Raw genomic sequence first — 12,418 nt, forward strand, 5'->3', positions numbered from 1 at the left:
TTTCAAAGAGGAAAAAAGCAAATTTGTTGTCGGTAGAGGGTGTGAAGGGCAGGTTTTCCCTCCTTCCCATCAGCCACACGGTGTGGCTGAGGGGTGGGGGCCATAGAAAAGGCAGTAGATGCGGTGCGTGTGTCACTCTGTACAATATAGAAGAATCTGATATAGATATTTTGTATAAAAGCCACTTGTCCTCATTCTGTCCTCTTGCTGGCTGGCAGGGCAGGGGGGCATTGGGAAACAAAGAAGCTGGAGGGGTAGGCCAGGGCCCAGGGATACCCCGCAGTCCCTCTCCTCTGGCTGTCCCCTTGCGGGGGGGTCACTTTGGATCCTTAGTGGGAGCATAGCAGAGCTCCAGTGGCCGGGACACCTTCCAGAACTTCTCATTCACCAGCTCCAGGGTCAGTGAGCCGTTCAGCGTCTAGAGAGGTGGTTGAAGGGGGAAGCAGGGGGAGGAGAGAGGAAAGGTGAAGATGGAAAAGGGATGGGAAAGCAGGGAGAAGGAAAGAAAAAGGGATAAAAAGGGGTGGGGCAAAGTGGGGGTACAGATAGTAATGAGAGAAAAACAGAGCAGGGAGGGGGAGGAGCGGAGAGCAAAAGGAGGGTTTGCTGAGTTAGGTCAGGCTTGGGGTTGTGTGGTCCCAAGTCACCTTTCCCTGCCACCCCCTTACTGTTCTCCTTCTCCTCCCGTCCCTTCTTACTGCTCCCCGCCCCCCCCACCTTACCCCCATCCCCTCTTTCTGGCCCTCAGCGGCTCTCACCGTGAAGGCGCCCCCTCCAGGTGCGATGTAGATGGTGTACTGCTTTTCGCTGACACCCTCCAGGCTAGGCAAAGCAGGCTCCTCCGGACCGTCACCTCCAGCACCCCCACCTTCCCCCCCACCCGCATCAGGTCCACCAGTGTCAGGAGCGCCCCCTCCAGGCCCCCCGGGCTCGCCCGCTTCCTGTTGCTGCCTCCGCTCAAGGGCAATGCGGAGGGCCAGGTACTTGGAGAGATGGTCCACCGTGGCGTTCCCGGTGGTCTTCACATACCTAGGGGTGGGGACAGGGCAGGTTTAGGGCACAAAAAGGCCTCAAATGGAAAAGAGAGGATCTTCCCAGAGGGGCCCCTGGGTTAGGGTTTCTTCTGATGGAAATCTTGAAAGACAGGGCTTCTCACCTAGTCTGGCAGTATTCTCCCTTCTCCACAAGCAGAGGGTGGGGCCGGAACACGAGCTCAATTTCTCCACCTGGCTCAGGAGGACTAGGGGCCCCAGGAGGGCTTGGAGGGCCCAGGGTTCCCCCTCCCAAAGTGCCTCCCCGGTCACCAGAGTCTTCAGAACCAGCACCCCCGCCCACTCCGCCAGTACCACCTCCCCCTGTCCCTACACTGCTGCCTCCTGCGCCCCCTCCGCGGGGTCTCTTGGGAGCAGGGCCTGGGGCAGAGTCGGGGGCAGAGTCTGAGCTCACATCTTCTCCATCCCCTTCTCCCTCCCCGGGCTCTCCTTCCCCCCCACTCATTGTTGTGGTCTGATCTGACCCAGGCATCGGCCGCCTCACTCGCTGGGCCCTGTAGAAACAAGTAAAAAGTGCGAAGGATCACAGGTTTGGACTCTGAACTTGAGAAATCAGGGGAATTCTAAGGATGACACTAATACTTACTAAACACTAACAATCTACCAAGTACCCCATGTTTATCTCTATTTTACAGCTGAGGAAACATACTTTGAGAGGTTCAGTAACTTGAGACCAAGGGGCTTGCTCTCAAAGTATGGTCCAAGAACCACATGCATAGGTATTACCCGAGAGCCTGCAGAATGCAGATTCCCAGGCCCCACTCTGGAGCTCCTGAATCACAGTTTGTGGGGTTTTTTGGTCGGTAGTAGGGCTTGAACTCAGGGCCTGGGCACTTTCCCTGAGCTCTTTTATTCAAGGCTAGCGCTCTACACTTTGAGCCATAGCACCATTTCCAGTTTTCTGGTGGTTTACTGGAAATGTCTCAGAGACTTTCTTGCCTGGGCTGGCTTCAAACCAGTCCTCAGATCTCAGCCTCCTGAGTAGCTAGGATTACAGGCATAAGCCACCAGTGCCTGGCCATAGTTTGCATTTTTAACCAGACAGAGAGTGTCTGACCCAGGTGAATTAATCTCCTGTAGGATGAATCCAGAGTTTATACTCTAAATCACTCCACTAGTCTAGTCTAACCTCTAGAAAGTTAGAAGGTGCGCTATTTTCTTCTTAAGAATAGTAGTGCCAGTTATTTACTAAGAAGCTTCAATTTACATTCATGACTTCCACCTAACAATCAGGCTGTGGTCAGCTCTTCGGATGCTAAATCTTAGAAGCTAGCAGGCAGCAAAGGCAGTACCAGGAACTGGACCTGCAGACCCGCCCACCAGCCCTGTGTGTATGGCCTCTTTCCTGACCCGCACACCTGTGCATGGCCTGCATGCGCAGACCCTCCTCAATGCTGGAGCTCAGCGCCTGCTGGTTATGCAGGCGGCTGAGACGGATGAGCACTCTGTCTTGATGGGCCTCATATTCCTCTCGGCTAGGATAAATCTTAGAGATCAGGGCATCAAAGTTGGGGTCTGGCCGTAAGGACCGCTTGGATACCAGTTTTTTTCGACAGGTAGGGCACTCCTTGTTCCTAAGATGAAAGAAAGGAAGCCCTGTGGTCAATCCCAGAGCACGGAGGTCCAGACCAAACCAAGACCAGCAGCAGGACCTCAACTTGGAAGCCCCTTTACCCCATCAAGGATGCCCCTGTCATTACCCGCTCCGCAGGGCTGTGACAATGCAGTCAGAGCAGAACCGGTGGAGGCACTCCTTGGTGGTCATGGTATTCTTTAGCATGTCCAGACAGATAGGGCACATGAGCTCCGAATGCAGCGATCGGGGGGAAACCGCAATCTCTGTGCCATCCATGATGGCTTCCTGGATGCATCAGCAAGTGGAAGGTGGTGAGTTGAGAGGAAAGGGATTTTTTGTTTGTTTGTTTTTGGGTCCGGTTGTGGGGCCTGAACTCTGGGCCTGGGCGCTGTCCCTCAGCTCTTCAGCTCAAGGCTAGTGCTCTACCACTTGAGCCACAGCACCACTTCCAGCTTTTTTCTTTTTGCTTATGTGGTGCTGAGGAATCGAACCCAGGGCCTCAGGCATGCAAGGCAAGCGCTCTACCACTGAGCCATCTTCCCAGCCCCAGGAAAGGGATTTTGGAAGCAAGCAATTCATGAGAAAGGAATTTTGAGAAATTCGGAGAGACAGCAGACTCTGTGTACCCATGTTGACCAATTGATAAAGACAGGAATTCTAAGACTGAAAGGGCCATTGAGAGAATGGAGAGCAGAAGGGATTAGGACTCATTAAGAGTAGGAGCTCTGAGGGCCCCTGGGGTGGGGCCTGTAATCCTAGCTACTCAGGAGACTGAGATCTGAGGATTGCAGTTCGAAGCCAAACAGTGTAGAAAAGTCCCCAGGAGACTCTTATCTCCAATAAACTACTCAGAAAAAGCTGGAAGTGGTGCTGTGGCTCAAGTGGCAGAGCACTGGGACAGTGCCCAGTTCAAGCTCTAGGACCAGCGGGGGGGGGGAGAGGAAGAGAGAGGAAGAGAGAGGGAGAGAGAGAGGGAGAGGAAGAGGGGGAGAGAGAGGGGGGGGGAAATAGAAAAAAAGAAAAAGAGCAGGAGCTCTGGAATAGGAGGATCTGAGGTTCTGAGGTTTGGTTTGGTGGGAAGCCTCTTAAGGGGGCGGGGGTGGGGGAGTGGGGGGGTGAGTTGGTATGGCAGATCTGTGGTTTGGAGAACTTATTAGAATTTTCTAAAAGTGTGATCTTCCTGCTACCTACATCAGAACTCTAGGGTGCCTGTTACAAACGCAGCTTCTGAGGTCTCGCTACACACTACTGAATCAGGGTATTCGGATGAGAGGTCTGAAATTTCCCTTTAAATAAACAATCCAAGGGGAGTTTTGTAAACACCGACCCATAACATTGAACGGAGGGGCAATGCTGGTCATTTTCGCTGTCTGTTTGCCATCTTTCCATTAAAGAGTAATATTTGATCCTCCTCTCTTGGAATGGCTGTTTTGAGGATCAAAGGAGATTAGACGAGATAAATGTGAAAGTGCTTTAAAAAGATGAAGGTGATTCAAAGGTAGGTGTGGGGGGGGTCTGCAGAATCGAGCAAAGAATGGAAAGGGAGCTGTGTGGCGGGGTGTGTGGCTCGGGGTTTGGCGGGAGGGGGGGTGAGCCGGGACGGGAGAGCCCCTGTCACCTGCGGGGTCCGATGCAGCTCATACAGGCTCAGTTCCCACGTTTTGCTCGCATTCTGGGCATTCGCCGGCGTCGTCATGGCGACCAGGCACAGACCCCCCACCGGGGCTCCGCCGCGGAGGAGACTAAGGCTGGGGAGGGGGAACGGGAGGCGGTGTTGGGGGGCCGCCTCTCGAGCAGACCCCGCCCCTCGCGGCTCCCCTCTGCGCCCCCGCCCCGCGCCGGTGCGGCCCCTCACCCAGCTCCGGCCGTCCGCGCCCGCGCCGCAGCCGCCGCCGCGCCTCTTCTAGGCCCAGGCTCCGGGGCCGACTCGGCTCGGCCCGCCGATTCTGCTCAGACAGTAGCTCCCGCCGCCGCCGCCGCCGCCGCCGCCATGGCCGGGCCCGAGCCGACGTCACTTCCGCCCGCCCCTCCCCCCGCCGGGACGTCACCCGCCACTCACGGCGCGGGTGGCTGCGACGTGGACGCCGGGGCTCCCCCGCCCCGGAGACGCACGGGCCCCGCCGAGGAGCCGGCGCCCCGCGATCCCGGCCCGCGTGGGGGCCGCGGTCTTGGCGCCCGGCGAGCACTGCCCCGCGGCCAGCCCCCCTCCACCCCCCCATGCCCCGGGCTCACCCCCGGCCTCCGCTCCGGAGGGCGGGGCCCGGCATCGGGGGACCCGGGGGGGGGGACGGGGTGCCCCGGGAACGGGCCACCTCCCCGTCGGCGTCCCTTACGGCCTTGGGGTCTCGCCCTCACCCGGCTCCCTCAGCCCCAGCCTGGGATCCCGGGTGGGGAGGGGGAAAGGAAGCGGCGAAAGGTCGCCGGCCACTTGAACCCTTGGGTCCCCCGAATGCCACCGGGTGCCGAAGTGCCCCGGGGCTCCCCGCACTGCCGCGGGACCCCGTGCCGTCCTCCGCTTCGCCTCTCCCTGGGCCCTCCGACCCCCTCTCCCCTCGAGGTTTGGGGGCGGCGGCTCGGGACGTCCAGACCCAACTCTCGGCCGGAGCCATAGACTCGAGAATTGCGTTTGGACAATCAAGAGCCGCGGCCCGGGCGGGGGAGGGAGGCGCGCGGGAGGACGGGGAATGGAGACACCACGCGGAAGCGGGGAAGCGGGGACACACGCACAAGATGGGGCCCCCAATGGGGACGGGGGCCGTGCGCGTGAGTGGGGGACACACGGGGCGGGATGTCTGGCGTGGAAAGTGGACAGAAGCCTTTTCAGGACTCTGGAGTAGCGGAAGAGAGCAGAGAGGAGAGAGGAGAGGAAGGAGCCCGGCGATCCCCATTGAGGGCAAGGAATTACAAGGCATCCAGGGAAAGAAGAGATCGTGCCCGGCCTTCTTTCCCCACCAGCCTGAACGGGGGCTTCCGGACTTGGGCTATGGCTGCCAGGGGGTGGCCTCTCTCCGGGACAAGTCAGCAGTGGGTCCCTTCTCCTCCCACCCCAGTTCCCCCCTACTTCCCTGTCTTCTTCAGTCCGTGGCCAGTCCTTATGTGGGCGCCAGTGTCGATTAGCGCGGACCCCCTCCCCTTCCTCCTCCTCCCAGCCCCCTCCCTTCTGCTCTCCTCCAGCCCCTTTCATCGGCTGGTCCATTCCCCTAATCCTGGCCCCCTCCCCTAATCCCCCCCATCCGACCCCAGGCCGGCTGCAGCTATTGTAAGGTGGAGAGAAAGGGGAGGGGGAACTGAAAGGAGAGGGTGGGGGAGGGCCACCTGTTCCAAGACCCCCTTCTAAGACCAGACTGGACACCAGGATGGGGCTAAGAACAAACCACCCTTGGGGGCCATAAGGACCCAAGCAGTTGGGGGAAGGGGACCGGCACTGCAGAACCAGTGGAGGGGGGTGGGGTGGGGCAGAAACCCCTTCCTCCAAAAAGACCCAGAGTGTCAGGCATACACAGTGACATACACTCTTTCCTCTCACACCCGGCGGCGGGGGTTGCCCTGGGAGACCAGGCAGTGAAAGGGAACAATCCTTCGGGAAAGGGAGAGAGGGGGGAGGTGGGGAAGGGTCTGAGGGTTTGGACACAAGAAGAACCGGAGGTGGCAGGGAAGAGGATTTGGAATTTATTAGGGTCACAAGCACCCCTGCCTCCCATATTCAGCATTCCCCAGCCATACACTGCCACCCCTTTTGTAGCCTGGGAACTTAGCGTCCTCATCAGCAGGAGGCCAGGCACAGTGGTGGGGGAGTGAGCAGAGTCCAGGGTCCTTGAAGCAGTTACATGAAAAGCCCTCCTGGGAAGGGAAGAAACATTTGGATAGCGGCATGGGTAGAGAAGTACATGGCTGAGGGGGAGTACCCAGATCTGTCCCTGGCCGAGGACACCTCTGCCCTTCTCGGTTGCTCCAGACTCCCCTTATTTGCTTTTAAAAATACGGTCTGGGTTCCACTTCTCTGCCCTCTTGCTCCCTACAATGGCCTCATACCAGAGACTTCCACGGAGGCCCCTGTGATGTATCCGCTGTCTTCAGATGCCAAGAATGCAACCACATTTGCCACATCTAAGGGAATGGTGTGAATGATAAGGAGTAGGCACCCACTTCCCACAGACCCAAGGTAGCCATATTCCCCCCAGCCCCAAATACAACTGCCAGCCCCAAATCCTGGTGAGAGACTCTCAGTCCACAAATTTGGGGACTTCTTCATTTGGCCCCTCACCACTTGGTGCTCACCCTCAGGATTCCCGAAGTGTCCCATTGGGATTATTCCATTCACCTGTCAGGAAACACTGAGTGCAAGTTTCTTCCATGGAAATTTTTTTTTTGAAGACTGAGTCAGTTACTTTTTCTTTTGTCTTTATCCTTCATATATTTATTGAACACTTACCGAATGCTAGCAAGTATTCTCTCTCTCTCAGGCTCAGAGAGGTTGGGTCTCTGACCCATTCTGCCTTCCACTTACAGTATCCTACCTTGTCCTTTACTTTCTGTGGTATTTTCTGTGTCATAGGTGTTGTAATGAACCCTGGGAGGACAGAGTTACAGCGGATCCCATATCTGTGGAAGGGAGAGTGGTTACTCACTCTGGAGAGGACACCGACCCCTCCCTCAGACCACTGCACGAAAGATACTCCGGTAAGCTCAGGTGGGTACCCACCGTCCGAGTTCCCGGGCTGCGGACTGGGTCAGCCCTACCACTCCTGCCTTGGACGCAGCATAGTTTGTCTGCCCTATGTTCCCCACCTACAGGTGAGTTAGAGATGTGGAGTCAGGAGTCTCAAGGATTGACTTTTCTCCCTGTGCCCACTTGCCTGGCTGACCAGGTCCCAGCTCCACCTAACCTTTGCAACGATGCTACTAATGTTGATGATGGAGCCATGGCAACCACTGGACACCAAGGCTTGGGCTGCAGCCTGAGTGACTAAAAAGATGCCCTGGCAAAAGAGGGCAAGAAGGTAAAAACAGATCAGCTGGGATGACAGCCCTCCAAGTCCCTCCCCAGGCTGGTGGGAAGCAGAAGTCAGGTTCAGAAGTCACCACCTTGAGGTTGACAGCTATGACTTTGTCCCAGTCATCTTCAGACATGCGGAGCAGAAACTCATCCCGGGTGATGCCTGCACAGGACACAACGACAGATGGCGGGCGAGAAAAGCAGGCCTATAGGAGGGAGGGGGAGGTTACACACCACGACGCCACAAAGAGCCAGGGGGAGTGAGGCCTGGTAGAGCTCCCAGCGAGCAAGGAGCCAGGCTGCCGGGTTCACCTGCACTTGCTCTAGCAGGCGCCTGGCAGTCGTGGTCTCAGACACGTCAGCCTGGAAGGCAGTGTGGTTCCCGCCGGGCGCCCCCTTTTCACTTCCCGGTCCTCCTAGCAGTCCCACGGTCTCCCGGGCCGCTGCCTGGTCCAGATCGCAGGCGGCCACGGCGGCCCCCTCCCGGGCCAGGCGCACGCTGACCGCGCGGCCAATGCCGCTACCCGCACCTAAGACGGAGAACACGCGGGGTCGGGGGAGAGCAGCGGACCGGGTCAGAGGTCACGCAGCGCAAAGTTACTAAAATTTTGACAAGGGGTCAGAGATCACAGGCCTTTCGAGGTCTGTGAGCATATCCGTTGACATCACTTCAAAGCACCCCACCCCACCTTGGGAGAGGACCCCTCAACCTGTGACCAAAGCCAGCGCAGAGCCAAGCCGGAGCTGAGACGCCATGGCGAGGTGGGAGAGGGCGGACCCCGAGGCCGCAGCCAATAGGAGCTCAGGGGAGGCGTGGCCAGAGCCAATCAAAGCGGGACCAGCCATAGGCCGACTGCGGCCACCAGCGCTGGCGGACCTCCCACCGCGGGGGCGTGGTTGCACGCAGGAGCTTTGGGACTTAGGGTGTGGGAGAAAAGGGGCCCTATTTCCCCAAAAAAGACAAAGACTGCATATAGGGCGGAAGATCCAAGGACTTTATTTCCGGGCACCCCCTCCCTCCCCTTCAATTCAAACAGTGATATAAAATGAATAGAAACAAACAAAAAAAAATCAGGCCATGAGATTACTAACCCCTTCCCATGCCCACCCCCAATCACTCCCAAATCGGGACACACGATTGATGTTTTGATGTTTACCCCTGGCTCCTCTTTCCCAGAAGCCTTCACTAACCGGTGGGAGTGGGAATGGATCTTGGAGAGCCTTGTGTGTGGCAGCTTGGTCCTCTGAGAATAAGTGGGGTAGAGGGCACCAGGTAGGCTACTTTTATTTCAGCCTTCATTGTCCCATCTACCCTTTCCAAACCAACAATATGGCTGTGCAATGCCCAACACTTTGGTCCCTCTGGCCTCTCCTCACCTCTACAGCTTCTTTTAAGACTGCCAAACGTTGAAGGCCTCAATGCCAAAGACAGGGCCCCCAACTGCCATAGACCCCTGACTTAAGAGATAGGGGTAATAGCTTAGGGCAGGGGTAAGGGGGCTTATTCCCCCTCTCACTCGATTGCTCACTCAAAGTGGGCAATCACAACCATCATAACAACTCCTCCCAGAAGCCCCAGCACCTCCAGAAGTGACTGTAATGGTGATGCTTCCCTTAACAGCTCAGGCAACACAGATACAGTTGCTACATAGATAAAGCCACCTGCAGTGAATGGCAGAACCCAGCCAGGACCTGCACCACTTGCAACTTCACTGCCCACTGCTCCTCCTTCAGTGAGCAGAGCACAAGCCGTGCCTGCCAGCGCTCCTATTGCTGTCAGCAATTGTAGACGCATTGCCTAGTGGGCAGAAAGAGAGAGAGGGCACTCACCAACAGCTAAAGATTATCAGTGGCTTATGTGATGGGTGGGGTATAGTTGTATAGGTGTAACGTCCATGATTTTGGAGACTAAAAAGCTAGGGAAAGACAGCAGGGCTCTAGAATAGACATTTCCTGAAAAATAAATTCTTTTTGGCAGTTGTGGGACTTGAACTTAGGGCCTGGGCACTGTCCCTGAGCTCTCTTGCACAGGGCTAGCACTCTACCACTTTTAGCCACAGCTCCACTTCTGGTTTTTGAGTGGTTAATTGGAGATAAGAGTCTCATGGGAACTGTTCTGCCCAGGCTCTAGCTTTGAACCTCAGCTCTCAGCCTCCTGAGTAGCTAGGCTTATAGGCCCAAGTCACCAGTGCCTAGCTCCTGACAATTCTAAGGGATCAAAAGAAGTTCTATGGATCTTGATATAGCAGCGTATGTGTGTGCAGATGTGCTCATGTGTACCAAAGTTCAAGAAATACTGAACTACAGGACAAAAAAGATACTATTTGTCCTCACTTCTAGAGGACTTGTTGCTGGAAGAAGTACTAAGCGTTTGAAACTATTGAGAGACATTTTGGGTTTTGGATAAGTGAGCAGGCACAGAAGGTTGGAAGCAACTACATTTATATTAATGCCAACCTGTTTTTTGCTGCAGCCAGACTGCACCAAGATGGCAAAGTCTCCAATCTCATGGGGCACTTCATGTAACAAGACAGTCATTGTAGTCAGGATCCCAAGTCCTCTGCCCGCTCGAAAGGAAGCACCAATGGCCAGACCATCCGTGAAGTTGTGTGCCAAGTCAGCAGCCAGATTCAAGTACCCGGACACACGCAGGTCTTATACAGGAAAAAGAGGACAAAATGATAATAGGCATCTATCACCTCCACCCCATTCTGATCAGCCATTCTCCTATTTCCCCTCAGGGACCACTTTACATAGAGACTTTTAGTGTTTCCCAGACATCTGTCATTACCCACAGTACATATTATATGCAATTCAGTGATAGCCCTTGCCCAAACTTATCCCTAACCCTGTTCTCCTACCTGAGCCTGTTTTTTCTTCAGGGTTCTGAGATTTTACTTGCCCATCTTTGGGCTCTATGCTCCCTCTTTTCCTCTTTCGCAAGCCCCCTCTTTCCTTGTTTTCCTTTTCTTCTTCCTCTGAGCTGGTCTTCTCCTTTGAAGAACACTCTAAGGGAAAGAAGGGGTTGGTCAGAGGTGGGGTCAGGGATCTCTTGCCATATTCTCAAGGGATGCTATGAGTGCTTTCTGGGGCAGGCAAAGTGGCTTTCAGCAAAAGTGTTCCTAGGCTTACCATGACTTCCATGCCCATGACTGCCATGTCCATGACTGTGTCCGTGTCCTCCTTTCACATGTCTCACAAACTTCTCTACCACAAGGAAGGCTACAATTCCACTGAGTACCCATAGCCCCACAGAGAGAATAGGGCCCTGGCCTGGGAACAGAAGCATTGAGACATTAAGGGAATTGTGGATTCCAGATTTCTTCTCAAGGAGGCAAAGAATAAGAGATAGACTTTTCCCAGAACTCCAACTTCTCTACCCATCTCCTCTTCCTCACCACTGTGAGAGTGTCCATGTCCAGGCCCAGGCTGCTCCAGAGTGTGGTGAGAATGTGGTTCTGTAGGAAGGAGGGGAAAAAAAGGCTGCTACACATCCCTGACTGAAGGGATATGTTTTTAGAGAAAGTCAGGAATGACAAATGAAAAATATCTTTTTTTTAAAATCAGAGAATAAAATAGTTTAAACTTTAAGGTAGAGTCCACAGGTTACTTACCCAGAGCATGAGGAATAAGGTGTAGGAAGGCATCACCTAGGAGTCCCCCCGAAGCAAAACTGAGCAAGATCTGGAGCAGAGATCGATGCCTGGGGGAGTTTGATTCCACTGGGATGAGGAAGAGTACAAAAAATGGAGCGGCAGAAATCAGCACTGTGGCCCCCAGTGCCTGATAAAGGAGAATCAGGAATTAAATGTTGCACAGTTTTCCACCAACCCGAAACCAGTCCCTCTCTCCCATCCCCTGGGGACTCACATAGGCCCAGAGGGTAACAGTATCCAGGTTGTGCTTGGTGTCTGGAACCCCAGACTCTCTATAGCCTCCGTGGCTATGTCCATGGTCATGTCCATGTCCGCTGTGGTGGAGGCTCCCGTGGGAGTGGCCATGGCTATGGCCATGGTGCAAATCCTCATGTGAATGTCCATGGTCGTGACCGTGGGTATGCCCATGCCAGATGCTCTCGTGTGTGTGGCCGTGGCCGTGGGCATGGCTGTGTCCATGGTGGAAATCCTCATGTGAGTGTCTGTGGCCATGGAAGTCCTCTTCCACCTCCTTGTGCAGGTCACCATGACCCCCGTGTCCGGCTACCAGCAGCCCCAGGGTGGCCCAGGTCAGCAGTCCCACGGCCACCCAGTGGGAGGTCCGCAGGCCCCTGGCCATCTCGCTGACCAGAGGGACAGAGATAATGACTTCACTTGACCCTCAACGCTACCTACACGGGGTCTGCTTTACTCTGCTCGTGCCCTCCAGGTACCTCAAAGGACCGCACCCCCATTCTGCTCCGTTCCCACCCACATTGTTCTCTTTATCCCGAACCCCTTTCCCGTCTGCAGGCCCTCGAGGCCCCCAGACCACCGCTTCAGCCTTTGATCTGCCACTTTATGGACTCTCTGGGCGTTCGTCTCTATGACCTGTCAGATGGGGAAAAGGCAGGCCTGGAAAAGGGCAGGTCGGGGAAAAAGCAAGGAATTCTCACCGGCTCCGGGACAGTCTCTCTTTCCCGGCTTGCTCGGACGTGGCAGTCACGCCGCTAGTTCGCGCGAGAGCAGGAAGTTCCGTTCTGGCTCCGTCCCCATACCTTTACCAAGATGGCAGCACTGGCCTCGGGGGTAGCGAAGCCGTCCAGCCCTGGCGCGCATGCGCAGGCGGGGAGGTTATTTAAGGGGAGGGTGGGCGAGG

General features: G+C 55.7%; 3 protein-coding genes across 4 annotated transcripts; all 3 read right to left on the reverse strand.

The window, feature by feature from the left end:
• Ring1 (ring finger protein 1) lies at positions 1-4,633 on the reverse strand. Its single transcript, XM_070023999.1, has 7 exons — positions 4,484-4,633; positions 4,247-4,376; positions 2,753-2,913; positions 2,411-2,626; positions 1,157-1,546; positions 759-1,029; positions 1-418 (listed from the first exon to the last, which is right to left on the reverse strand). The coding sequence occupies exons 2-7, from the start codon at positions 4,322-4,324 to the stop codon at positions 317-319; spliced, it is 1,218 nt and encodes a 405-aa protein (XP_069880100.1). The 5' UTR covers positions 4,325-4,376; positions 4,484-4,633; the 3' UTR covers positions 1-316.
• A 1,641-nt stretch (positions 4,634-6,274) lies between these two features.
• On the reverse strand, positions 6,275-8,400 carry Hsd17b8 (hydroxysteroid 17-beta dehydrogenase 8). Of its 2 annotated transcripts, XM_070024005.1 has the most exons (9): positions 8,335-8,400; positions 7,937-8,154; positions 7,714-7,830; positions 7,515-7,607; positions 7,331-7,416; positions 7,146-7,230; positions 6,907-6,949; positions 6,661-6,735; positions 6,275-6,468 (listed from the first exon to the last, which is right to left on the reverse strand). In XM_070024005.1, exons 1-9 carry the CDS (start codon positions 8,378-8,380, stop codon positions 6,452-6,454), a joined length of 780 nt encoding a protein of 259 aa, XP_069880106.1. In that variant the 5' UTR covers positions 8,381-8,400; the 3' UTR covers positions 6,275-6,451. The 2 variants fall into 2 exon arrangements, with proteins under 2 accessions (XP_069880106.1, XP_069880104.1); XM_070024003.1 differs by lacking the exon at positions 6,907-6,949.
• Positions 8,401-8,598: 198 nt separating this feature from the next.
• On the reverse strand, positions 8,599-12,317 carry Slc39a7 (solute carrier family 39 member 7). Its single transcript, XM_070024002.1, has 8 exons — positions 12,216-12,317; positions 11,495-11,903; positions 11,239-11,407; positions 11,023-11,082; positions 10,757-10,897; positions 10,486-10,632; positions 10,082-10,278; positions 8,599-9,422 (listed from the first exon to the last, which is right to left on the reverse strand). Exons 2-8 carry the CDS (start codon positions 11,897-11,899, stop codon positions 9,150-9,152), a joined length of 1,392 nt encoding a protein of 463 aa, XP_069880103.1. The 5' UTR covers positions 11,900-11,903; positions 12,216-12,317; the 3' UTR covers positions 8,599-9,149.
• Positions 12,318-12,418: the final 101 nt, after the last annotated feature.

This window comes from Dipodomys merriami, unplaced genomic scaffold (assembly GCF_024711535.1).
Source record: "Dipodomys merriami isolate MVZ:Mamm:240054 unplaced genomic scaffold, mDipMer1.0.p SCAF_16, whole genome shotgun sequence".
NCBI classification, from domain to species: Eukaryota; Metazoa; Chordata; class Mammalia; order Rodentia; family Heteromyidae; genus Dipodomys; species Dipodomys merriami.